At 37.2% G+C, this 27,361-nt stretch overlaps 1 protein-coding gene across 11 annotated transcripts in view; it reads left to right on the top strand.

Annotated features, from left to right (window-relative positions):
* SBF2 (SET binding factor 2) overlaps window positions 1–27,361 on the top strand; it is a 230,524-nt gene that overhangs the window by 168,351 nt on the left and 34,812 nt on the right. For 10 of the 11 annotated variants that reach the window (XM_064425493.1, XM_064425489.1, XM_064425488.1 and 7 more), the window contains 10 exons: window positions 12,500–12,670; window positions 13,545–13,801; window positions 15,051–15,223; window positions 15,482–15,555; window positions 15,927–16,122; window positions 16,789–16,916; window positions 19,082–19,257; window positions 20,165–20,310; window positions 24,064–24,262; window positions 25,807–26,003. In XM_064425493.1, the coding sequence (XP_064281563.1) occupies window positions 12,500–12,670; window positions 13,545–13,801; window positions 15,051–15,223; window positions 15,482–15,555; window positions 15,927–16,122; window positions 16,789–16,916; window positions 19,082–19,257; window positions 20,165–20,310; window positions 24,064–24,262; window positions 25,807–26,003 (1,717 nt within the window). The remainder of the gene's footprint in view (window positions 1–12,499; window positions 12,671–13,544; window positions 13,802–15,050; window positions 15,224–15,481; window positions 15,556–15,926; window positions 16,123–16,788; window positions 16,917–19,081; window positions 19,258–20,164; window positions 20,311–24,063; window positions 24,263–25,806; window positions 26,004–27,361) is intronic. The other variant, XM_064425483.1, reaches the window with a different exon arrangement.

Here is a 27,361-nt window from a genome sequence, read left to right as displayed (position 1 = left end):
TTGTGCATCTGACAGTGGCACAGGGTTCCATTTGTGTGCACGTTGGTGTCATTGGACAGGCAGTGCTCCAAATCAAGTTATCAGTGACAAAATCTGTAGTAAATCTAAAAGTGTGGTAGAGTTCTAAGAGTCTTTACAGTTCAGGCCAGTCTGATATTTTACCATCTATGGTTGCTGTGGCATTTTGATGGGAAGTTGTGATGGGATTTCGTGTTGCAGCATTTCATTGTTAATGTCATTCCTGTTGCTTCCAGTGAAGTAGCATAAAGAAGTTACACGACTTCACAGTTCCTTTATGGAACATTATGAACATTATGAAATGTTAGGTTTCATTTTGTTTATCCAAGATAAAGCAGAGCACAAATGAAACAATTACCTGTTCTTCTTAAATAACTTCACTGTGTTTTACTGAACACAGTGCAGTCACCAAGTGTTTGAGGTGTATAAATCATGAGAAGGACCTGGTTTTGTTTGAGTCCAGCAGATAAGCCAAGAAACTGAGCAGTAACGCAACTTAAGACTTGGAGATGATGTTGGTAATATTCTGGAAGGGTTGTGTCATGCATTAGCCTTCAGGGATTTTAAAATATTTTTGGTAAAACAGCAGAAAATTTAAAGAAGGGAGCAAGCTGGCATGATGTAACCCATCTTGTCTTAATGCCTTTGCTTATTTAAAACCTAGTCTAGGGTATTTCTACACAGATCCAATTAAAATTACAAGAAACATCACGCTGTGTACAGCGTGCTAGGAGCTCTTGGGATGTCTGGTGAAATTTCAGAATTCTCCCTGAAGTCTGGTGAGTGATCTATTGTGAAACTTGATCAGGCAGGATTTGATCACACTCTAAGTCAGAGCTGATGGGATTAAACTCATAGACAGGAAGTCAGCACTGGTTGCATATTTGTGGCCTGGAGTAATAATTGAATTTTTCTAGAAAAAATAGTTCCAATGCTTTTTAAAATTTTTAAATATTGGACACAAGCTGTTAGCAAAATGTGACTCATCAGTGACAGTGGACTTTGGTGTGTACTCTTAATGTCACAAAAACAAACAAATTTTTGCTTCTGGGTTAGAAAAAGGTTTTAGTTTACCATTAGTAATACCGTTGGAATTTTGTTTAAAATTGAAACAATATAAATAAAATGTATTTATACGTGAAGATAAAAGAATTTTTCCATGTTTTCATGGTACCAATGACCCATGCTTATTTAGTATGTGCTCACTTCTTCTGTGTATAAAGTGGAAATGTAGTATTCCTTGGTGCTGTGGAAAAAAAGATCTTGTTCCATGTGGGGGAAGAGAGGAGGAGAGGAAAGGGACCTATTTTAATCATGTTTTCCTTGCATTAACTCATGGAGGAGCAGTTTGGTGCTTGCACAACCAGCATTGTCCCATCCCCAGGCTTTGGGCGCCCTGTTTGTCCCAGGCTCCCTGCCAGGCTGGCAGGATGTGGTGAGCCCCACGCTGCCTTTCTGGCAGGCTCCAGTTCCAGCCTGTCCTGGACAATGACAATGACACAGCAGCAGAGCTGCCACCCCAAGGTCCCCAGTGCTGCCCCAGGCAGGGGCCACCTCTCCATCTACCCTCGCTGCAGCTCAGCTGATCTCTGGCACTCTGCTCAGTCCCTCACCCACTGAATGTTAGACACAGTTGGGTTCCCCTCTCAACCTGTTTGTGCAGATTATAGTAAAATTTTCTACCCCTCAGGGATCTTTTTCAAAATTTTACAGCTAAAATGTTGTGGTTAAACTGGGTATGATCATCTGTGTTCCCATACCTTTCTACCACATTGCACAGTCCACAATAACACTTGGAAATTTTCTGTTGTTGGGCATTCAGAAGTGTTTGAATAAAGGAAATGTCATAATAAAAATATACTAGTCTAAGAGTAAAGTTTTATCTGTGTAGGTATTATTAATGGGATTCCATATTTATAGACAAGCATTTCCTTAAATGGCAGTATTCAGAGCAGTATTATTTTTCAGAATCACATGTTAATTAGAAAATTAGAAATTAATTTAAATTTCTGAGTCAGCTGTTTTTAATGGTTTGCTGTATGCTTGGAGAGTGCTAATCTGGTTTAGGCAAAAAGTAACCCAAATGCAACAAAATTTCTCACAGTTTGGATGTATTACATTCAAATTGACATTTGTCTTTTAGCAAGATGTACTGGAAACTGCTTTTGAATTTTTATATGACTAAATTATGTAATTCTTGGGAGGGCGAGAGGGAAAAACTGATTTTTAAATTGATTTTTTAAATGCTTCTAAGCCACAAAATTTCAAATAAAATTTCAGTTGGATACTGATGTGAATTTTTTGTAGAACTTGAAATGGAATGAGAGAAATGAGTCTGCAGCTCTGCAGACTGGGGCTGGCTGAAGTCCTTAGGATATGGCATCACTGGGTTATTCATCTGCATGGCTGCCCATTTTTCATTTGTACTCCATGTTCCTGTACTTTTGTTGAGAATGAAAGAGAATTACATAAAATATTAAGCTTTTTTCAGAGTTTTTAAAAGAACATTTGGTGTTAATAACTTAAAATCTTTGAATATAGTACAGAACATTTGTTCAGGTCATCTTAAGAATTATCCTGGCAGCATTTTTTTTGAAGAAAAGGATTTTAGTCCAAGGGCTTTTTTTATAATCTTCCAGGACAATACAAAATTGTGAGTTAAGTAAGAAGTTGAATGAATAAAAAAATGTGAAACTGGAAGTATTTCATGTTAATGCACCAATAGCAATAATTCAAATGTTTTCCATAGTGAATTATATGTGGTGTTTTGCATAACAGAACAGTAAAATGAAAGTACTTTGAGTGTGTACTTTCCTAGCTGAAATGGATTACCAAGTTTCAGTAACAGTTGAACTCCTTGAAATGCCTGAATAAATGAGTGCTCAGCTCCAGAGCGTGTTGGGTGTAGGAGGGATTCCCAGTTTCATGGATGAAGGGTTTCTCTGAAGATTGGAGGCAGTACTAGTGAAATTTGGAATAGTTTATAATATTTTAATCATTATCATGAACAACCCTTCTAAGAAAGACCCAATTCAAGGTTAACAGAAGCTTCATAATTTGAATTGTGCTCCTTGTTGTGTAGCAGCAGCTGTGAAGATACCCCTGAAAGGCTGATGTGGAAAATCTGTGATGATGGGTGAAGAGTTGATTACATTTTTATGTCTTTGTCAGGCAGATTTTACAGTTAGTGTCAGCTGGAATCAGTGGAATATTGGTCCACCTGCTGTGGAAAACAGTGGAATAATTTGGTACTAACATTATCTCTGTTACTTAATGACAATATTATATTAATGTTTATTTTAGAATTTGTGTAAATACCAGGGAATTGCATAAAGCTATTGGATGATGCAGTTAATTTAAAAAAGCAAAATTAGTGGGTTTTTTTACATTTAACATGACTTTTGATTTTTAATTTCTGCACAACTGTGATTGTCCCAAGTAATTCTCATAATCAGCAGCATGCTTTCAGCCTCCTGGAAAGCTAGGAAAGCTTTCTGTAACATGTTAGCTTTCTACACTGAAATATTTTCATTCTTGCACCTAGTTATTATACTTTCTTCTAAAACTTTCTGTCCTACTCTGGTGCGCTTGGATTAAAATCACTTCTACTTTAAAATTCTTCACTCTTGAATTGCTGGCTTTAATTTAGGAAACTCCCATCGTGAAAGACTTCCTTTATTGTCTTGGCAAGGAGTTTTGTCTGCTTCCATTAATTTTCTTTTTGTATCTCTATCCTGCCAGTTCTGATACTATCTTAGTCTATGGAAATGTTTTTGTGACTGAAATAGTATTAAGTAACATTATTTTTAGTACTAAAATTATTTTATTTATCCATTCTCAGAATGCTAATCCCTTTAATATAGAAACACATATAAGTTGCCTGCTTAAAAAGAGCATGGCTGTATCATGCAATGATAATAGAGAAGAAGCTGAACCACAAATGAACATCTACAACATTATCAAGTGTCTATATGAACGTTATTTGCATTCCTGGAAAATCCAGGAGCCTTAACTGTGTTGCTTTTGTACAAAAGAACAGAAAAATGAAGATACTTACGCTCAAGAGCTTACAACATGTATTTTTGAAAGAAGTAATAATACTTGAAACCAGGCAGTTTGAAGCATTGGAAGGAAGCTGTGGAGTCATCATTATTGCTCATGATTCATGACAGTCATCATTATTCATAATAGTAATCATTACTGTTGGTGATTCTGTGCACCAGTAGGTTAATTAGGGCTGAAGTTTTAATAGACATGACCTAAAAGCAGGATTTTATTGACTTTTGAGAGAGAATAATGTGGTTACTTGGCAGGTGCTTATGAATATGAGTGGGGTCATAGAAGAGCATTTTTAAGGCAATGGTCAGAGTTCTGTCAATATTTCCAAACACTCCTCCAGTCAAAAGATTTTATTACATCCATTAAAAGTTATTTTCATATAAATATTATAGTTCAGTAAATTATTTTTGTAAAAGAAAGCATACTTTTCATGTTAAGACAGGAATCTGAGGGTTCTTGTTAGTTATGGTTGAGTGCTTTTGCAGTATCCCTTGCAAACACAGGCACCCAAATGTCATCTCTGATCCTTAAGATTTTAGCTTGTGCACTTTGCTTCTGAATGGATACATAGTACATGCCTGTGGAATACATTTTATGTCTTTGCAGTACAGAATATCTCACTTCCAAAACTATTTTTAGGTGGGGAAAAAGAAATTAAGAAAGTATAATACAACAGGTTAACATGGAGAGACTAAGTGGAGAATGTTTTTAACACGTGTCTTTACAAGGAATTTAGGAAATCAATTAATGAGGTAACATTGCTCTGTTGAAGAAGCTGGCTTTTCCAGAATGGTAACATAATGGAAAACATAGTTTAGCAATCTGTAGTTCCTTTCCTTAGTGGTTTGTGGGAGGAAGTACTTGGTTGGGAAGAGAAAACAGGAAATTTCCCCCAATTAAAATGGACGTAATGATAAATTTTGTAGTAAATTTATGTTAGTGAGGAACTGACTCACTATTGCGTAGAATACGGAAAAATCTTTCTGTTGCATTTCCTCTATGTTGGATCACATCATTTGTAACTGATTTCCCTTTAGCTTGTTTTCTAGAAATGGTACATAACTCTGGTTTGAGAATTTTAATTTCGTTGTTGCCCATCTCTTTACGTTGTTCCTTCTAGGGGGGATTACAGTGTTACAGAAATTCTGATTCACTTAGAATTTTCACCATGAAAGAATTTCTGGTGGCTTAATTAAAATCTAGTAAAGCTTCTGAGCTTAATGTGAAGGAATGTAAATGAAGTAACAGAGTCCCCCATGCGTTTTCCATATGTGTAAGTTCAGCTTTGCCTCCTCATCACCACATCCTTATCCCAGTAGAATGGAACTTTCTGCTTGAAAACACAATTTCCTTCATTGAGTTCCATTTCATTGTAGCATTATTATCCGACTTGAGCAGTGTTATTCTATGTTTCCATGAGAGAGCAAATGCTTACAGATGGTAAGGGAGGGAAATTGCTGATATATTTGTGTGTATTGCCTGCTTCTCTGTGAATGTCTCAGTTGCCATCCTAGATAGCTCATTAACAATTTAAACTGAGTGTGATCAAAGAATTGAGATGTCACAAATGCTTTTCTTCCTTACACAGCCAAGTGATATAAGCCCATAATTGGGGTTTATATCTCCTACTTTTGTTTTCATCCATATCCCTTCATTTTTTTTCCATTTGCCGCTTCTGTACCTTCATGACAATACCTACAGTTGGAATTCTTGGTAGGATGCTCTTCTTGACTTCCTCTGATTAATCACAGCTCTCTGAACTTGTGAATACTATATCAGCTCGTTGTCATGAGTTCATAACACAGTGCCAGTAAGAATTCACAGGGCAGGAGTGTGGCTGTCCTCTTCCTCGTGCACTGCATGTGCCAAAACTGCACCTCAGCATTTGGCAGAGCTGTTCCTGACAATATCCTGCTCTGTAAGGCACTTCCATTCAGCACCTCCGCAATCATTTTCTTTGTTGGTCAAACTGGATTTTGTTTGATCTCTCAAATGGTTTAGCTCAGAGTGCAAGTTCAGTTTTCTTTTCCTTAATTTCAGAATTCTTCATAATATTGCGGTTCCTAATTTTGCCCATCCTCTTTCACCTGAACCATGTAGTATATATATAAAATTTGTATTGCCGAGATGAGGTCTACTACTGTTAAAATGTTATGAATTTGCAATTTATATTCTGTATTGTACTCTTACATCTTTCAAATTTGCTCATCCTGTTCTTGAGGGCTGTTGTTTTAGTAGTTTCTTCAGATAAGGAAATGCTGCATATTGAGAGAAATTCAGAAATAATTTGACCAGAAGACAGAGAAAGCTCCCACAGAAGAAGGGAAATAGTAATTAAAGAATGAAGTGACAGAAGAACTTAAAGTAGTTATTTTACTACCTCCTTGGGGGATTACTTAGATGTTCTACTTAGCCAGGCTTTAAGTTACATATCAGGTCACCAATAATTCTAAGAACCATTGTTTGAATATAGATAAAAGCCATGAACTTGTGAGATTTACAGGGTTTATTTATTTCCGAGCACAGACCTGGATAACAACTTTGTTGCTGTGGGTTATTTTTGTGGGTAGAGCCAATGCCACCATTCCAGTACACTCACAGGTGCACACTCATGGCTGAACCACCTGATCCAAAGTTTTAGGAGATTTTTAAAATAATTGTCAAAGCTTGAAAAACTCTTCAGGTGGATTCAGCACTTCAACTGAGAATTTGTGAAATCTGTATCTTAACTAATGGATTTAACCCACCAAAACTTCATTGTGATGTATAGAGAGAGAAAAATCAAACTATTTCTTATCCACTTTAACCTTCTTTAGAACTGTAAAGTTCTGATATGAAAATATCTTCTCTCTTTTTTGTGGCGTCTGAACATACGTCATTCTAGACAATTTTAGTTTCCTTTCTTTCTTTGTATCACAGAGCTATTTAAATCTCTTTTTATGTCTTTGGAGAAAGAAGTATGTTATTATGTGTATTATTTAATGTTGCAGGGGACTTTGTATTAGCATCTATCCATCGTGATAAATCGTGTAGAAATCTGAGGTATTCTACATGGCTTTAAGTAATGACTAGTAAATTACACATGGCCTTCAGGAATCTAGGATTAGAGATCATGAGTAATTAGATGTTTAAATGACTTTTGCCAGAAAATGTATACAGTAAATAAAGCTCCATCCAGAATTACATCCCATTTTTGCAAAATTCTAGAATTCTATTGCCCTCTGCTGGTTTAGTGTACCTGGCTGTGATTTGGTAGCGCTGAATTATGAGTGAATTGACCTTCCTTTTATTTTTCATGGTAAAATAATAGTAGATAAACAGTGTAATGGACCACTTTACTGCTCATTTTATTTTAAAATATAAGTCAGTCTTGACTTGGTGGCAGGAAAGGGGGCAAGTTGTTTTCTTTTTTGTTGCCAAGATTTTCAGGTTGGAGACGAAGCTCATTTTAGTATTTCACCATTTTTTTCTAAAGCAGTAAAATAGAAATCAACAGAAGCTTTGCAGTTCTTCCTTCATGCTTTTATGACATTGCCCCACATTTGTGTGCACAATATGTATGGATATAATTTTATACTTCAGACTAAATAGGAAAGCCATTGATGGAATTGAATTTTTTGACTGATGTTATCCATGTAGCACACAGTCAGATTTGAAAACATACTCATATAAAATTATCCCTGTTGGAGTATGTGTGTGCAATGGCTTTAAAGTGAAAGAGGGTAGATTTAGAATAGATAATAAGAATAAATTGTTAATTGCAAGGGTGATGAGAAGTGAGGGAAGGTTGCCCAGAGAAGCTGTGGCTGCCCCATCCCTGGGAGTGTCCAAGGCCAGGTTGGATGTGGCTCTGAGCCACCTGGGGTAGTGGAGGTGTCCCTGCCCATGGCAGGGCTGTTGGAGCTGGATGATCTTCAAGGTCAGTCAGTGAGGTTGATCCTGGGGGACAGCTTTGAACTTTTTTGGGTTTACCAGGATCTGTCCACACAGCATGGATGTGTCTGCAGGGCTGGCTGGTAGAACGTTTTTACATGCAGAGTTTGGTTTGCATCACTTGTGCAGGGGTGGCTGCAGTAACTGTACCTGCTCCTGGTGTGCTGGAGGTGCTGGCTGACTGGATGTTCGTCTAAGCAGGGACAGGGACAGGGAGCAGCTCTTTAAGTTAGCAGTGCACTGTGTCCTGATGATCTCTAAGCCTACAGATTCCAGGGATAACTGTAAGCAGTAGAAGAGAGGAGGAGCTTTGGCATGCAAAGGTGCTGCAGTAGCTTCCTCAGAGGGTCAGATGATGACCCACAGCCAGTGATGCCTTGAGGAGCTGAGGAGGAGGCTACTCCTTGCCTTCAGCAGCATCCTCCTTCTCACTTGTTCTGCTTCATTTTCTCAGCAAATATATCCAAACCAATAACTCAGGCTGTCATTTGGAGACAGAAAGACACTTTATTTCTGTAGTAAACTGGATTTCTCTAAAAAACTAACATTAACTAAACCTAACATTCAAAGTACTGTTGAGTTTGCCCCTTCATTTCCATAACTGAGAGACATGCAGCAAAATCCTGTGAGGAAAGAGCAGTTAGGTATATTCGTACTTGGGGTTTTATTATTTTTGGTTTAAAAATCACTTTTCAACTTCACAGTCAATAGCTGATCCTCTGCTTTGCTATAATAAACTTCCTTCTTTAAGCTTTTGTGGTGTAAGGGGTAGTAACTGCTGAGTGACCAGCACAACACATGCTTTTCTTTATCGGAAACAAGCAATCTAGATAATTTAATGTTACAGAGACATTCTTTGAGGGCCTGGACCCCACAGCAAGTTTGGGAGTCTTGGAACTGGTGCATATTTCTTACTGAGTTGCGAATATAATTTTCACAATCAGGAGTATCCAGTGTAGGGAAACAAGGAAAAAATACCAGGCAGGTGCTATCCAGTATCTCTCAGTAAGGTGGAAATAATGGCAAGATAATTCCTGAATTCAGGAAGTTGCCTGTATAGTCTTACATAGCAAGTCCCAAACCTTACATAACAAGTCCCAAACCTACCTTGTATTCTCACAAACTGAGTATGTAATTAATTATTTTGATAGGGGTAAGGTCTGTTTTGTACAAAATTTGGGAAGGGAGCGTTTGGGAGTTCTTAAGTTTCATTCATCTGTTTAAAGGACTCAGTGTCCTTTGCAGAAGTTAACTGATTTTCTGTTGCTTGTTACAATTTACACCTCCATGCTCTTTCTGTCATACTGACAGCTTTAGAATAAGGACTTCATCAGTTCAAAACTATTTTTATTATTTTCTTCTGGGGTCTCTTTTAGGCTGTCAGTCCCTAAATCCTCCCTTATAAGTAGGAAATTCTTTTGCTGCCTCCTGCATTCATTCTGTCTGGCAGGAGTGAGTTGCTGGGACAGAGAGAGAGCACAAACATCAGTGTAGTTTAGCTGTCCTGGGTGAAGATATGTTTTTTATATGTAGTATTTCATGATGGAAAACACCAAACTACTGTTCTGCTTAAACTGGAGAAATTCTGAGCAAATTCTTTTGAGTGCAGCAGTGAACATTGGGGCTCTTTTGATGTGTTAGGTGAGTTTCCATTCTAGGGAAATGGGCAGACTAAGCACTCTCAGCATAGAGAATATAGACACTGCAAACTTCATGGAATGCTTATGTTTTTACCAAAAGTATTTTTAGTCCGTGGGTTTATGCTGGGCAGGAACAGCAGTGTGCTTCTTGAGGTTGATATTGTTACTGTTTTTTTTACAAACAGAGTAACCCAAACAAGCAGAGAATCCAAAGTGATTTTGCCCACAATAACTGGCAGAGCCAGGAACTGCAAGTCCTGATTTTGATTCTGTGCTCTGGCCACTATCAGGTTTTGCCATTTGTTTCAACACATGCAGGTGATGAGAAGGATAATATTTATGATCACTGAGCTTTTTTTGATGTGTTTTTTTTCATGCTTTTGTAAACAAACTTTTTTATTTGGTCTAGGAGTTATTGTCACTGTTGATTTATGTTGTTATATGTGAACATAAATCTCCAGTGTTTAAAAATTACGTTTTGTACATGGCTGTTCATGATTTTAAATTATGAGCATAGGAAGAGCATCTAAAAGCCCCTCAGCTTTCCTGTCATGTTTGTCCCCATTTGAAAATAATTTATCTCATTTTTATTTCTTTAGACCCACTTTTAGGAGCTTAAACTTCCTTTTGAGTTTGTGTCAAAGACTGCCCCTTTTCTACCCAGTTTACCCAGTTACCTGGTGTGGGCTGAGTCATCGAAGGCAACTGAAGATGTTAATAGCCAACTCACTCCTTTGTGTGCATTTACTGCACAAACTGACATGAGTTAACCCCACCAACTAGCTAGGCTTGAACAGACTTTTTTTTCCTTCTCTTTTGTTTTTTCTTTCCCCTTTTTCTTTTCTGTCCTTTCCCCTTTTTCCTTCCCCCTCTTCTTGACATTCTTGCTCCCTTTTTGCAGACCTGTTGTGGCTGGGAATTCAGTCCCAGTGAAAAAACAAATAATAAGTCAAAGTCATTATATGGCTTTAGCACTAACCTTTGCTTTCAAGCTATGGTGTCCATATTTTTATTCCATGATTTACCCATCATCCCTGTTCCTCTGTAACACAGGTTTTGTGCATCTGGATTTTGAGGTAGGTCAATGATTGGGCCAGATCAATCTGTGGGCCCTGTGGTGTGTCTTTTGTGTATGATTGGGTTTTTCCAAGGGAATGTCCAGTAGTCTCTACAAAGATGAGTAGGACACTGTTTGTGCTGACCTATTCTGGGATTTGACAGCGGGGTCAAGCATGGGAGATCAGTTATCGTTTCCTGTCATCTGCCATAAACTGCAGCACAATTGAAACTTGGGCATCTGTTAAGCAAACCACATATCTGCTCTCTCAGTCTGCATTGAATAAACAAAGTCACATTGAACATTATTTGAGTAGATGTAGATTTCTTAACAGGTTACCAAGAAATTCTGATGAAATTCTGCATGATAAAATCAGAATTATACTGCTCACTTTTAGATGGCTAAGCACAAGAAGGCACTTCAGTGGGGTAAATTCTCTTAGCATGTCACATAGAATGTCCTTAGCTATAGAATTTTCCAGAACCTTTGATAGGGAATAAGTACATGGCACATGATCAGAAGTTTCAGTTCATGCTGTACTTGGAGGAGCCCAGTGAGGAAAACACAGTTTGAAGAATTGCAAAACGGGAAATCTGTAAACCAGACTGCGACATTTTTGGTTGTAATTTCCTACCCTTCCACTTGAATGCCCAAGTGCCAGCTGGGGAAATATTGTAAGTACTGGCTGTTCTGTGCAGTTCTACAATTACAAATATTAAATGGAGTAGTATTCATGCTCTCCAGGAAAGTGTTTCAGAACATAATCACTGCAGTAAAATCTAAGTTCTAGATACTGTGTGTTTCAGGTAATGGGTAGTATTGTGAGTTACAGACATTAAATGAGGCACCCAGTAATGTACTTCATTCTTCAGGTCTGCTGCAGAAATACTCATAAGCACAAATTTAGATTACCTGCTTCTTTGCTACATGCAGTATACAACATTGTTTTGTGGCCTTATTTTTTCAAAAAGTAAGAACATATGATGAAGGATTTAATTCTTTATTTGGGTCATTGCAATAAATTTCCTTCCTTTGTATGTGGTTATCAAGAATATTAAACAACTCCCTGGGAGACTAGTGCAACCTAAATAAATAGATGTACTTGAAAAAAATGGTTCATTCATAATGACTAATGCTGTAACAATTCTGGGTTTGTTTGAGACTTTACAGTGATCCAGACCCTTGTGACTTCAAAGAACATACCCAAATTAGCACTCTTTCAGGAACTGGATTTGGGTCATTCAGTTCAGTAAATAACACTGAAGATAACGATTTATCTAATCTTCTGCTGTTGCAACAAATGCTATTTATTGGAAGGACTCAGCTGACACTTTAATTTTCACTATTACAGTAGTAGTGAAATAAACTAAATAAAATAAGAAATCATTTTCATCTGTTTGAATACTGATTTCTATGTTGTACAGCTAGGTTATTGAAAATACTGTGGTTTGTTGGCAAGGAAGATGTTTTATATTACATATGTGTTCTGTAGTGTAATCACAAAATTCTTAACTCAGTTCTCATTTTTCTACTCTCAATCAAGAAGACCATGCCTGGCAGTGGCATTAGACTTGTATACAAACTCCCTGTATGTTAACATCTTGAATGGCACAAAACTGGAGATGATTTCTCTAGCCTATATTGCAGTACAAAAGTTGCTATATTTCATATTTCAGTCTGTCCTACTAATCATATATATACACATATGACTTTGTCAGTTCTGAAGTCACAGCCTTTAAAAGAAATTGAATAATAGGACTGATTTGTCAACTTTGCATATTTTTGCTTTCAGAAATTAGCACCTGGGGTTAGTCAGTTTGCTTACACCTGTGTGCAAGATCATCCTATCTGGACTAACCAGCAGTTTTGGGAAACAACCTTCTATAGCAACGTGCAAAATCAAGTTCGCTCCCTCTACCTTACAGCCAAAGATGACAACCATGCAGTGCAGTTGAAACAAAAGGTAGAAGACTCTATTAATATAATAAAGTAATATTTTTATTCACATATTAATTGTCTCCTAGATCACAGAGTTAAGTTACATTTTTTCCAATTTTATGTGTTTTTCTTTAATTTTCTCCTGTATTACGCAGTATACAATAACATGACAAATAATAGAAATTTACATTTATCTGCAAAGCATTATAATTTGATAATAGCTCAGTTTAGTGTGGAAAAAGCTTTTGCAAGATACCTAGTCATTCATTAATTTAACATCAGGCTTTAGGTCACTAATATCAGCTGCCAGCTTTCTTCATTCTACTTTGACTGTGTGCCATCTACCTAGTTTGCTTTAAGCTAATGCTAGAATTCGACTCCAGCATATAAAAACATGAATGTTTCAGCTGGTCTGGAAGCTATTTAAATAAAAGCTTCCCTCACCTGAACATCCTAGGAATTTGGAGGATATTGCCAGCATCGAGCCATGAGCTGCGTGTTATTTCTCAATCTGATTTATGCTTGTTTTTATTTAAGCTAAGTGGATAAGCCGAGGAGAACAGCTGTGTTAAAATCAGTTAAAATCACCACTTGGAAGAAACATGGAAGAGTGGATGGCATAAAAAAGACCTTAAAAGTAATGATATTATGTAGATCTGCCCATGTGCTGCTACTGGTGCATTTCAGTAAACTGCTCTCAAAGCTCAGTTCCCATAATCATAACTCTCCTGTTAAGGGTAGTTATTTGCTCTTTCTTTTTAAATGAATATATAATTTAAATAACTGAAGAAATTTAATTAGCAATTTAATAAATAAAGCTTTTGGCCAAGCATTGTTTTTTCAGTTGTAGTTTTCTCTTTTCTTCTATGTCTTTATATTTCTTTCTCTGTGTCTTGTAGGACAAACCTCCTGCAGACCAGGAGAAGACAGCAATGGACCTGGCTGCTGAGCAGCTGAGGTTGTGGCCAACCCTTAATAAACAGACACAGCAGGAGCTGGTCCAGAATGAGGAAAGCACAGTTTTCAGCCAGGCCATTCATTTTGCCAACCTCATGGTCTACCTGCTGGTACCACTGGATACAAGTAAGAACAAGCTGCTGAGGACATCAGCCACTGGGGACTGGGAGAGTGGAAGCAACAGCATTGTCACAAACAGGTGGGTACCCAAGGCCAGGCCTCATCCAGCAGGACAAGCCACAGCTTGCACAGTGGCTGTGCTCTAAATACCAGATTGTTTCAGCATCTTCACTTCCTTTCAAGTTTAGTAGTTGAGTAGAAGTCTAACATGATTCCTCTCAAATAGCAGCATTTTGTCTGGAGTGATTCCATTTAAAGGAACATTGTATTGTCCCAGTAAGAATTTTTAATCTAGTAATGCAGATGTTGAAGACAAACATGGGGTTTGGTGAGAAAGAAAACAGCAGCCCCAAACCTACTCTGTTAGTTTTTATATAACTTGAAAAAACCACTGTATGAACCTAAAATCAAGAAAGCATTTGTATAGCATCTATAAAATCATCATTTCTGTGCAACAGCTGCAAAGGAGGAAAGGCACTGAGGTCACAAAAAGCAAGAAGGCTAAACCACAAAGGCAAAGGTTAAATTACTAAGGAAGCAGTAGGAGTATAACACCAGTTCCATTCATTCCCTAGCATGCAAATCCAGGATATTTCATAACAAGCCTTCCTCCCTCTTTGTTTATTGTCTTCATTATCACCTCTCTGTACAAATTCTCACTTGATAAAATTATAGAACACTATGTGAGTACTTTGGCACCAAGTAAAAGACTATCAGGATGAAGCTCCCCATGGAGTTACTAATTTCTGCTGACTACACACCTCTAATCTCAGGCATTAGGATGTGCTCAGTAGACTGCTTGTGGTGTATGTTGCAATCTATGAATTTGGCCCCTAATGTTATTATGGGAGGCATTTCTAGACATTCAAAGTACATCACCCACTGACTTGCTTGCTTATCTAATGCACAAAAAATTTTCCTTATGATCTTTGTAGCTTTTGATTGCTTTGCTCTGCAACCTAAATATACAATTAATGGTTTTCTCTATATAACTGGATATTTGCTTGCCATGGGTTGCAAATACTTTACTTGACTTTATGAAAGGAAGACATATAGCTCTCTTCCTAAAAGCTGTTTTTTCTCTTCTGGGCCTATCTGTGCTGGACTCATGGAGAGAAAATTGTCCAATGTCATCATTCATGAATGAATGAATTTCATTTTGGCAATGAAAGTACAATGTAATTGTGGTACCACCATATGCTTTTAGCACGGTTTGCAAATTGTAGCTAGGAAAAACCCCTACAGCTTGTCAGTGTCTGTTCCAGTGTCACATGTGCATCACCAGCTGAATTGTTCATGCTTGTTACTGCTTTTATTTCTGCCTTTAGCATTGCAGGCAGTGTTGCAGAGAGTTATGACACTGAGAGTGGGTTTGAGGACTCAGAGAACAATGATGTTGCAAACGCAGTTGTGCGCTTCATCACCAGATTTATTGACAAGGTTTGCACAGAAAGTGGGGTCACACAGGATCACATCAAGGGTCTGCACTGCATGATACCAGGTAGGAATTGTTACAAAGAGGTGCTTTATAGTCTTTTTTCTTTACCTAATTAAACAAATGCATTTTCTAATTTGAGTTACCTTCAGATAAGTTAGAGTGTTAGATTTCTTTTCCAGACTGTAATTGCTGTTGAATGTCAGATAATTATTTGCTTAGTGTCAAAATTTGAGAATTTCAGAATTATCAGAGTTTTAATTTCAGGGCAGCTTTCTCTTTCCCATTGTGTGAGACTTCATTTATGGTGTTCCTGCCTTTCAGGCATTGTAGCAATGCACATAGAGACCCTGGAGGCTGTCCATCGTGAGAGTAGGAGGCTTCCACCAATACAGAAGGCAAGTGTTATGAAACATGTTTGTATTCTTTACAAGTATTAGAATCATTAAATCTAGTCATCTTTTTTTTTTCCTCTCATAATGTTATGAGGAAATATCAAAACGTTAAAAGAAAATTTCCACCAGTGATAAATAAAGTGCTTGGCTTTGGTCTCATGAAATATGAAACCAGTAGAGCCAGACTTCTGATCATAAACAAGCTGTTGCATGCCCACTGCTTTTTGTGACCCATTTCTCCTCCTTGAGTCCAAGCTCTATCTCCCTTATTTAGACTAAGTGTCATAATAATTTTATTTTTAAGCTTTTAAAACCAAATATTATTACTAACCTGAAGTATAACACTCATTTACACTTCCATTTATTTGCATCAGCCCAAAATTCTACGACCAACTTTACTGCCAGGAGAAGAATTTGTTTGTGAAGGTCTCCGTGTGCTGCTGGATCCTGATGGCAGAGAGGAAGCCACAGGAGGACTGCTTGGAGGCCCTCATATCCTCCCTGCTGAAGGAGCTTTGTTCCTTACCACTTACAGAATTATATTTAAAGGCACTCCTCATGATCAACTGGGTAAGAAAATCCAAACAGTAAGCAACAGGTAATTGTGGTCCTTCAGATAGGCAGGATTTTGAGCTGGCCTGTCCACCTATTCAAGCATCAACATCATTAAACGTTTTTTTTCAGACACTGGAAGCAAGTGAAAGGAAAAATATTCATGAGTTGGTGTTCTGCCTGAAATTATTGCTTGGAAATAACAGTATTTTCTTAATATGTCAGCTCTTCTGAATGATATTTTTTCATAGTTTGACAGGTGCTATTTCTAAGCAGATTGTCATTCAGAAGTACAAATGTATTGTGGAAAGTTTGTGGTCATATGTAAAGATATCAAAGTATATAATTTCTGTTTATAAGTTATAAATTGCATTATGCAATCTGAATAAACTTGAAATTGTTTCTTTGTCCCCTACTGACCTAGGTTTTGGGGATGCATTTCCCTTATGTAGAAAGACTCAGAAGGAAGGAGAATATTTTTCTAATCATCACAGCTGAAATAGAGTAGAAATTCAGAGTAGAAACTCAGCTTTAGGAATTTGCTAACTTTTCTGGTATTTTGCCTGAAATTAATCCTGTACCATCACGTTCATGTTACTTTGTACTTATTCACCCTTGTTTATTCCAGTGGCAGTGTGAGCAGAGGTTGTGTGATCTGACAATGTCTGTGTGTTGTATCCTCAGTTGGGGAGCAGACCGTGATCCGGAGCTTTCCTATTGCCTCCATGACCAAGGAGAAGAAGATCAGTATCCAGAACCAGCTGCAGCAGAGCATGCAGGAGGGGCTCCAGATCAGTTCAGCCACTTTTCAGGTAAAAGGAAGTTCTGTGAAAATTTATGTGGCTGCAGGCAGCTCAAAATATTTACAAGCAGCAGTTTGCACTGGTATTAGTGAGGAATCTGGTTCTCTGCCCTGTAAGGTCAATAGACAAGGCAGAGCTCATAGAAACCCTGGCATTTCTTGGCCCCCTTAATATTTACAGAGGGTTGCTATTTTCACATTGGATTTCTTTCACTGCTTCCCTCACCTATTTTGGAACCAGAAGAGGGCTGGTTTTGGTCCAGAATCCCTGCATGTAAGTAGAGGCCTGGGGATGCTAGTGAGAACCTGCTTCCTCTCTCCTCCAGCTACATGGAATCGATATGGAAAAGCTCTGGGTGTTGCTTTCTTCTCAAGGTTTGTCACTTCACCAGCTTTCTGTTAAAATCCATAGCAGAAAGTCATGGCATGTTGTACATGGAAGCTGCACTTCCAGGAATCTTTAGAGTAGAACCAATAAGCCTCTGTATGACAGGCACAGATCTTGGAATTTTCTGTAGGATCCCCATCAGTGTGTTCAACAAAAGGATGTATGGCAGGGCAATTGATAGAGATGGACTGGTAAAAATTAGGAATCCTGAAGTTTTTCCTGAGTTTTCCTTCTTGGTTTTGAGAGATCAAAAGCTGCAAGCAAAGAATTCTGTGTCATGGACTGAAAGTAGACTGCTTAAGATATGAAATATTTTGCTGGGTTGACTGACTGCAGAAGCGTATTTTCATTGAGAACAATAACTCCAACATTTGAAACCATAACAAAACAACATTTTACTAATTCCTTACAGTAATGAACATCATTTAGCTAATCATCCTTCTGTATGCTCTTCAAAAACAAAAATTAGGAATGCAAATGAGTAAAACAAGCAAAAAAAAAAAAGTTCTTGTGGGCTTTTGAGAGGACTTTTATTTTCCAGAAGTCTTTTTACCAGAATACTTAGCATGCTTCAATGATGTGATAAATACAGACACAGCTCAGTGTTTTCAGAGCTGGATTCAGGTCAAACATCATCTTTGCTTTTGTTTAGCATAGTTTTGTATTAGGTTCTGAGAACAAAAACAAGCCACAAACAGTTTATTCCCTGTCCCCTATGTAACAGCCAGGGTTCAACACAGGATGAAATAGCCCCTCCCCTTTGTTTATTAATTATGATTTTCAGATGGGTTTGTATGCAGCTATGCTGTTTGGTATCTTTAAAACTTCAGATATGTGTAACCCCAAAAGACTGAAGAGCTCCTTTCAAGGAGGTCCTAGAACAACAGAGCCATTAGTCATTTGGAAAGTATTTACAAAACAAGTGCAATTGGAAAAGCAAGGATGAAATCCACCTCCTAGATGGCAAGCAAAGGAATTTAAAAGGTGTCTAGGTATGCGCTCAGAAATAGAGCTCTAGGATATTTCTTTGTTTGCTTTCTCCACATTCTTAGAGTTCTTCTGGGCCTTTTTAATTGATTCCGTATTTTCTGTCTCTTATTTGTTTTCCCTGAATTGTTGACCTGCTTTCAGCAGAAGATGATTGGATGGGAGGTTTTTTTTTTCTTCCCCAGAACCTTTCAAAAAAACATTTTTAGTCAAGTGAATGGATCAGTGTTGAATTGCACAAGGTTATTTCTTTCTTAAGGAGCAGATTTCACTATCACTTTTTTGTTACTAGCAGTTTTCTATACTTCACAAGGTGTGGCCAAAATTGGAACATCTTAGTAATGGAAATATAATGGTTGTGACATATGAATGTTGAAATTGCTGAGTCTTTGAAGTGCATTACCAACCTCAGTTCCCAGTGTAGGGGCAGAGCTGGCAGACTATTTCCCAGCTAAGCTGTCCCATGTGACAAGAATTTGAACTGCTGTAGATGTCTTAGTGCCAGCACTACAACTTGGATTTACCAAAATATTTTGTATTTGATCTTACGAGAATTCCAGATGCTGCCTAGTGAAGATACCTTAGTATTAGGACATAAATTTAAAATAGGAAATAAAAAATTCTTAAAACATGTAATAGCCTTCAAAATAAATGAAGCATATGTACATATATCTGTATTTTCTGAAGGACATAATACTGTGAAAGTATGGGAATTTTGCTACTGCATTTTAGAATCTTTCAATTTCTGAAATTCTCAGATTGTTTTCCAGTTTCTAACATGTCATGTCTTCAATACACAGTTAATTAAAGTAGCATTTGATGAAGAAGTCAGTCCTGAAGTGGTGGAAATATTTAAGAAGCAGTTGATGAAGTTCCGTTACCCTCAGTCCATCTTCAGCACTTTTGCCTTTGCAGCTGGGCAAACAGCACCACAGATAATTCTCCCAAAACAGAAAGAAAAGAACACTTCATTCCGGTACAGCCTTTCTTCTTTTCTTTTCTTACTGATGTTCTTGTCTTGTATTGTCCAAATGCACTGAACAACCTGAAAGCTCTGCAAAAGTGGAGATCATGTCAAAATAAGTGATTGCTATTTTGCATCCCTTTGTATTTCCTGAGTAAGAGATAGATTAGTAGGATACAGATGTCAGATTTGGGATAGGAATTATATTATTTATCTAAACTTCTGGCTGCAGTAGATTTGAAGGAGCACTTTATTGCATTTTGAAACACACAAAATAGAAGTAACATCTTGAGCTATGCAACCTCAACATGGAAAGAAGATTAATTGTGTATTATTTTATAATTAGTAGCCCAGCCACTTAAAGCCTGGTGTGAATTAGGATTAATTTTACCCTGTGCATTTGCCCTACTGGTTTTTAATTTAGAGTTTGAGCTTTTGGTCCTCTTTCAAATTTTGTTACACATTAATTTTTACTGGACTAGCTGCATCATTAGTCTATTCCAGAGTGGTAGCTCCTGTGATTCTCTGTTGATTAGTGCATTGTTGACACAGGAAATAGAATCCCAAGCTAGTCATGAAATCCTAAAACTTAAATGTAATTTCTATCTTTTCTGCCTTTACTTTGGCAACTTTCTAGGTTTATCACATTACTAGCAAAATAAAATCCTACAGAAAGATGACCTCTTTAATGATGATATTCATTACCAGTAGAAAAAAAAAGACACAAATTTATCTTAAAATAGTACAATTTCTGTTTAAAAATCAACACAGGAAGCAATTTTTCTGAAGTTTATAGTTGTTGTATTAAGTGAAAAACTATTAAATCAATTTTATTTGTATTCCTTCTAGAAATCTGTAAATGCTATCAGGCAGAATGAGATGAATCTTTCCAAATGCTTTTATTGTTTTGGATTTACAGTACCTTCTCCAAAAGCATTGTGAAGGGAGCAAAACGTGCTGGGAAGATGACAATTGGGCGCCAGTACTTACTGAAGAAGAAAACAGGAACGATAGTGGAGGAGAGAGGGAGCCGGCCTGGCTGGAATGAGGAGGATGATGTCTCTGGTGAGAGTGTGACTTCTCTGTCCATGTTGGTTAATAAATCTGTCCTGTTGTGCTTCCATTCTGGTATACTGAATGAGAAATGCATTCAAAAAGAAATGGAAGGGTTTTCCTAGACAGGAAAGAGAAGGGTTTCAAATCTGTGCATTTAGTGAGTGTTTTCTTTTGCAATGAGAAGAGGAAGTTCACTTAATTCAGTGGTACAGCAAAGTACTAGATTGTTTTTTAATTATCAGACTATTTAGATATGGTATCTCTTAGATCATTTTTACATCATGCTAGTGGAGATGAAACAGCACAGAAGCATGCTGCAGCTTCCATTTCTCTCTAGACATCTGACACGTGCAGCTAATCTGTGATGAGGAATCTGTAACTGGTGAGGTGCAAGAATGAGCAAATTGGAGACTTGTGGATGTGGAACTGACAGTGATTTCTGAAAGCAGCAGAACTCATTACTACTGAAAATACCACTTCCCATATTTTTAGTTGAAATTATTTTGGGGTAGAAGATAGAAAGACGTTAGGGCACTTTGTGCAGTTTGTGTGATGGTGTGGAGTTTGGCTTTCCCCAAAAAAGCCTCTTTTCCTCCCATATGCTGTCTGTATATCCTTATCTGTCTCTACATCCTTATCTGGACCACTGCTAATTTATAATAAACCACTAGAGGGAACCAGATTCTCCTGTACATAAACAGGTGTTTTGTCAAAGCATTCTTTCTTTAAAAAAAAAAAAAATAGGCATCTCAGATAATGAAGTGTTCTTCAAACACTGATAATTTCTTCCAAACATCAAACAAGCTGAATTTTCCTGTTGAATATTTGGTCACTGAGCGAGGCAGCTCATGTGACTTAGGAACAGATGCATGAGTTGTCTAAAGCAGGAATGAAGCCTCTGTTCTCTCTGAAATGGAAGAAAGCCATTCCAGGCAAGCTTGAAAATACTGTTTCTCTTCTTTCATTCCAGATGAAGTGATGAGAAATAGACAAAAAGAAAGCTTTGGAAAACACAGAGTGTCTGTAGAGTGCTGAAAAATTATGGTCTTGAGTTCTTAATTGAATTTCCAGCATCTTCCTGAAGTGCTGAGTTAGCATGTGCTCTGATGTTACATGTTCTTTGGGTCAGAAACAATTCTGCAGGCTGGACCTGGGTGATTTTGGGGTGGTTTTGTGTCGTTCACCCAGAGACACCAAGCACAGTCATACCTGTGTATTCACAGTCTCTTGATGAAGAAGCTTGCAGAGTTTTTGCATTGCTGATACACAAAACAACAATACTCTTCCATGAACACAGGTGCTGTGTAAGATTAGTGGTAGTCACTGTTTTCCTTCCCTAAAAAAACATCTAAAATTATAACTTGTGAGTCTCTAGACCTGCTGCTTTCCAGGTGTCTTGGCTGAAGGTGTCCAGGTGACCAAAGGCTGAGTTTGCTCTTCTCTCCATGTAGCACTGGCACATCAGGGACAGGGAGCTGTCAGCAGCAGTGGCTCTGCTCCAGACAGAGTGCAGAGAGCACAGGCAGTAATCACTGCAGTTCCTTCTGTATTGACTGCTGTGGCTTTGGCTTTGTTTTTGACTTGTTTCCAAGTCTCAAAAAATGAAGTATAGGAGACTGTGCAGCTCTGCCAACAATGAACTGTCTACAGCAGGTGATGCACTGTCTTAGAAAAGAAATGGTAAAGATAGGAAGGAACTTCACAAGATCAAGTAGCAACTCTCTGCCCCAAGGCAAGATCAACTTCATCTGTTCCCCACAGGTGTTTGCCTGACTTCTTCTTAAAAGCTTTCACAGGTGAAGGTTCCACAACTCTAGGCAGCTCACACCAATACTGAAACCATTCTTAGTGCTGGAGAAAACAAGCAATTTTCTGAGATTCGGGACTAAACTTCCTCTTGCTTCAATTTAAACCCTTCATTTCAACTCTGCCACTATACACAGATAGAAGAGATTATTCCCCTCGTTCTGATTGCAATACATAATGTATTTATGATCTGTTGTAGTATTTTTCTGTTGTCTTCTCAATGTTAAATCTATGCAGTTCTTTCAGTTTTTTGTTTATTACTCTTGATGGACTTCTGATCCTGTTCACTGCTCTCTTCTCAGGCTTCTTTAGGTACTCCACATATAACTTGCACTGTGATTTTGAAAACTGGGCACAGTACTGTAGTTATGAGTTGTGGCCAATGAACATCTGATTTCCCTCAAATTCCTCCTCATCTCTTTGTTTTCAGAGTTTAGAATATCTCAATCATTAGTAAATTCTTTTTCTTATAGTGGTCGTATGGGTGTGTTCAATAAAACAAGAGACTGAAACCTTCTTTTGAAAACAGTCATATCTCAAGAATAGTAAAACAGAGGGATTATTTCTTAGTTTTTCAAAATCAAAAAAATCATTTTAAACTTGAAGCAGGAAAATATCTTCATCTCCCTCTTCAGCTCAAGGACATGAATAGGAGTTCTTATGTTTAGTTTTTTATGCACAGGAGATTGGTGATCAGACTTTGCAAAACAATGTACCTGCTTTCATGGGAGAAAAATCCATTTAGGAAAAAATATTTCACAAAATGCCCCCTCATCTTGAGTCAGTTATAGCTTTCCATTCAAAACTGTTAAATACCAAGATTTTGTATGACCCAAAAGAATTATTTGTAAAGCTCATTTAAATTTGTTTCTCATTAGTGCACTTCATACTTCAGCTGTTGTGTGACTTCTTTTTACCATGAAAAATATGAAAAAAGAGGAAAAAGAGGAGAGCTCCAGAGTGTTCAACTTTATCATTTAGATCAAATAAAGGATTATTTTTTTTAGCTGAAAGGGCAAAGAAAATTTTTCATTTAGCTTTTATGCTAAAGATGTACAGAAAAAAAAATCTTAGAGGTACTACTTCTGTAAATACTGAATGTTGTATACTGCCAGTAAAATGTTAATTATAGCATAATTTTTATTTTCTAAATAAGTTTAAATTCCAGTTTTATGAAGTCCTGTTTTAAGTTTAAATCCTCATATACTTTTCAGTGCCTCATCCATGAAGAAACAGGTCTCATATATTTCAATGCTTGAGGTGGTAGCAAGTAACTGATACATGCTGTGAGCAGTAAATCTGCTCTCAGAAGTATTTGTAAATGGTTGAAAATGTCACTAATAGGCAGGTGGCCGGTTTTGTACAAAGACCTTGCTTGACTTGAATTTCAGAGTAGTTTGAACTTGTGACATAGTTTTTTATCTCTCACGGTTGAAGTTTTTTCTGCTTTGGAAAGGGCAGCTGATATGCTTGGCTGAAGAAAGCTGCTGCCTGACACTGAAACTGAGACATTCAGAACCCAGCAGTCATCTCTTGTGAAATTACAACACTGAAACATTTAAAACCTTAAAAAGATTGTCACCTCTTCTGAAGATGGCTTTAAAAAAAACTGTGTAGTTAATTTTTATCTTGAATGTGTAATGAATCTGTAAAGAATTTGTAAATTGGTAAAGAAAGATTATCTGTCTTCAGTTCAAATGAATATGTGAGATAACTTTCTCCAGGATTTTAGCTAGACAGATATTAGTCATGCCAGTCACAAGCATAGGTAATTTGGTGCTATAATCAGGTTTGCTGACTAAAATACTGGTTTAGTGTTTATAAATTCAGTAAGCTGTGGTTTTCATGTCCTGGACCTTGCCATTCATCACTGGGAGGAGCACAAACTTGTTTGGAAGAAAGTAGCACTGTTTGCTGTGGAACTGCTGGCCTCCCCAGCAAGATTATTGCCTTTAGTTTCAGATGACAGCGAGCTGCACACCAGTGGTACCCTGAAAGCATCAGAAAAATCAACCATGGAGCAATTAGTGGAAAGAGCCTGCTTCAGGGACTACCAGCGCTTGGGGCTGGGCACCATCAGCACCAACTCCTCTCGCTCCAAAACAGAATACTTGAGAATAACTGCACTGAACAGGATGTACTCCCTTTGCAGGAGGTGAGTTTGTCAGTTCACTGAAGCAGCTGAAACTAGAGACACATGTATGTATATCTGCATTCATGTATTTGCATTTAGCATCTCTGCTGTTCCTAAATAAAAAAGCAAGCTTCAGAAGCTATTATAAATGACTGTTTTCTTCAAATTAAAAAGTATGTGTTAGAGTTCACTTCATGAAAGTATTTGTTTAAAAGTTCGTCATGTGCTGAAAGTCACATGCTGTGTTTTAGCACATCAGTGTTACTAAGTCCTTTCTTTTTGTTGGGAAAGCTGATGTAGTTTGCTGACACTGCCCACAAAAATTCCTTTTATACAAAAGCCTATCTGCATGAGTCATATCAGAAGACATTTGCATTCTCTAGAGCCAGTTTAGGCTGGTCATTGCTTTCATTATGGACAATGGAATTGCCAGGAAGAAGGGCACAGAAGGAAAATACTAGATCCTTTCTTGTTTTCTCACTTGTGTAGTTAGAATTGATGCAGATGAAGGCATGAAATCTGTCCATTTTCATTATGCTTTGAACATTATGCAGACAACCCTTTTCTCCCCTAAAACTATGATGTTTTAATACTCTCTAGGCTTTTTTTTGAAAATATAATTAGTATCTGAAAGAATTACAAATCTCAGGACATAATTACTTACCTACTGCTATATTACTGTGGTTGCTGTGTAGACTGTAAATACCATGTACATTTATTTTGCCTGTGGGCAATTGAATAGATGTCCAAGAATTGAATTTGCAGAAATAGTGTATATTGTAGAGGGAATAAAAGTTATTTAGTAAGCAGCAGATGTTTCTTGTTCCTCATCTTAGTTTCTTCATAACACATGAAATTGGCACTTAAGTTGATTTTTGATTTTTGGAGGCGATAGAAAATCATATTTCATATTGCTTGAATCCTTCTTTCACTAACATGAACAAAACTGCCATCTTACTGTGTTTTCTGTCTTTAAAGGTATTATATCAGTGAATTTTCTAATCTCTCAGTGAATTGCAGTGTTTTAACAGAGCACAAAAATGCAGTGTCAAGCACTCTATTCCAATGACTCCAACTGTAAAATTTAAATATATTTTTCCATAAACGAAAGACTATTGTTTTCATTGTGATACTTTAGGCAATCTAACATTCTTTCCTTTCAATTCTCGTATTTCATATACAATTGTCAAAATGGAACTACTGCATTATTTGTGTACCTCAAAAATCTGTTTTCTGTCATGCTTAAAAATATGGCTTAATTATAGAGATAGATAAGAGTTGTGCTAAGAAGAAAAATACAACCAAATAACATGTACCTTAAATGGAAAGTGTTTTTTTCATAAATCGCTTTCTAATTAAAATGCAGTTGGCTTCAATTAATATATCTGCTAGGCTTGGACTAAAAATTACTTTAAAAATAAAAGTAATTCTAACAGTTAAGGTGTATTTCATTAAGATGGTTTTCAGCTTGTAATTTCAGGAATCTGTTTTTGCATTGCTGAGCATTTTGAAAGCAATTTTAATTGTTTAATTTATTTTTTTCTTCCCCTTTGCTGCCAATGCAGCTATCCTGGGCTGCTGGTGGTGCCTCAGTCTGTGCAGGACAGCAGCCTGCAGAGAGTGGCTCGCTGCTACCGCCACAACCGCCTGCCCGTGGTGTGCTGGAAGAACACCAAAAACAGCACTCTGCTCCTCAGGGCTGGGGGCTTCCACGGGAAAAGCGTGGTGGGCCTCTTCAAATCCCAGAACACACATCCCACGGGTGAGTTGGTGCAGCCAGGCTCCCTGGAGAAGGAATTTTGCCAGAGGAGAAGTAGTGATTGGATTGAATCAGGAGTCTCAGGGTATAAGTGGTTATCTGATGTTATTAGTTACTGTGTGGCAAAATCCTGAAAGGTTTGAAAGCAGGTCAAAAAATGTGAAGGAATCATTTGGACAGAGACTGGACCAACACAAGATTTATCAGAATACTTCGTTTTTCAGAAGAGTGTAATATTAGGGTAACATTAATTTTGGAAATAACATTCATTGACTTCCATCATTCACAGGCAGTGTTTAGGATACTTGTGATTGCCTGGATTTCCATCTCATGCTAATAGCTTTTTCAGAGGTAACTTCATGCCAAGAATGAATCAGTATTTTCTTTAATCAAAGTGGTAATTGTTTGGAAATTATTCCAGAATTAGACCATAATTTTTCTTTTTGGAGGAAAAAGAAATGTGAGGTTGAATTGGAGTACCAGAATCTCATTAAGGTATCAAAGAGATTCTTATGTCCTGTTTATGTTTGCATTTCTCCCCATTAGTAATGGCTAAAATGCAACTAAAAGTTTTGACTCTATTCAAGTGTGTTCTATAGAATTTTCCAAAACCTATAAGAAGGATACTGTACACTTATGTACAAGTGCCATAAAAGTAATTTGAAGATTATGGAGGATTATGTAAAAAATATTTAAATCATAATTTCTCTTTCACAGAATACCTTTATGAAAATCGTGTTTTTCTTATGTTTAAGAGCAAATTTATCAGACATAATGAGGTTTTTTTTGTGTATCAAATGCACCTTTAGAATCTCATTGTTTCCAAGATATTAGAGTTAGACAGTATTTGGACTGACTGTTAAGGCTAATTTGTGAATCACTAATTATCTGCTGAATATTAATTGCTGCAACATTTATTGAATGTATCTCTGCAGTGTTTTGTGGGAGCATTTTTTAGTTGGAGTGATGAGCAATGAATGCAATGATCTGAAATTTATATAATGTGTTTTTGTTGAAAGGATTAGTAAAATGAATCAGTGAAGTGCTACCAATAGTTGACACAGCAGCTTCCAAAGCTAATGGCTACATCAGTTTTTCCACATCCTTATGGTGTGAATCCCAGGCATGGCAATTCAAATGTTAGTCCTCAACTGATTTAATACTGTTTGTCCTGGCTGAAATACAGATGAGGCATTTTAACCTGGTACAAATAGAGAATAAATTGAAAAAAAATCTGCAGGACTAATCTCAAAATTATGTAAAGACAAACACTTTGATGTTTTCTGTAGAAGTTTTCTGATGGTTTCTTTTCTTATTTTTTTATAAAGGCTATATATAGCCTTTTAGATTGCCATATGTTC

Source organism: Passer domesticus, chromosome 6 (genome assembly GCF_036417665.1).
Source record: "Passer domesticus isolate bPasDom1 chromosome 6, bPasDom1.hap1, whole genome shotgun sequence".
NCBI classification, from domain to species: Eukaryota; Metazoa; Chordata; class Aves; order Passeriformes; family Passeridae; genus Passer; species Passer domesticus.
Note: the sequence above shows the minus strand (reverse complement) of the source record. Positions and strands in the feature narration are given on the sequence as shown.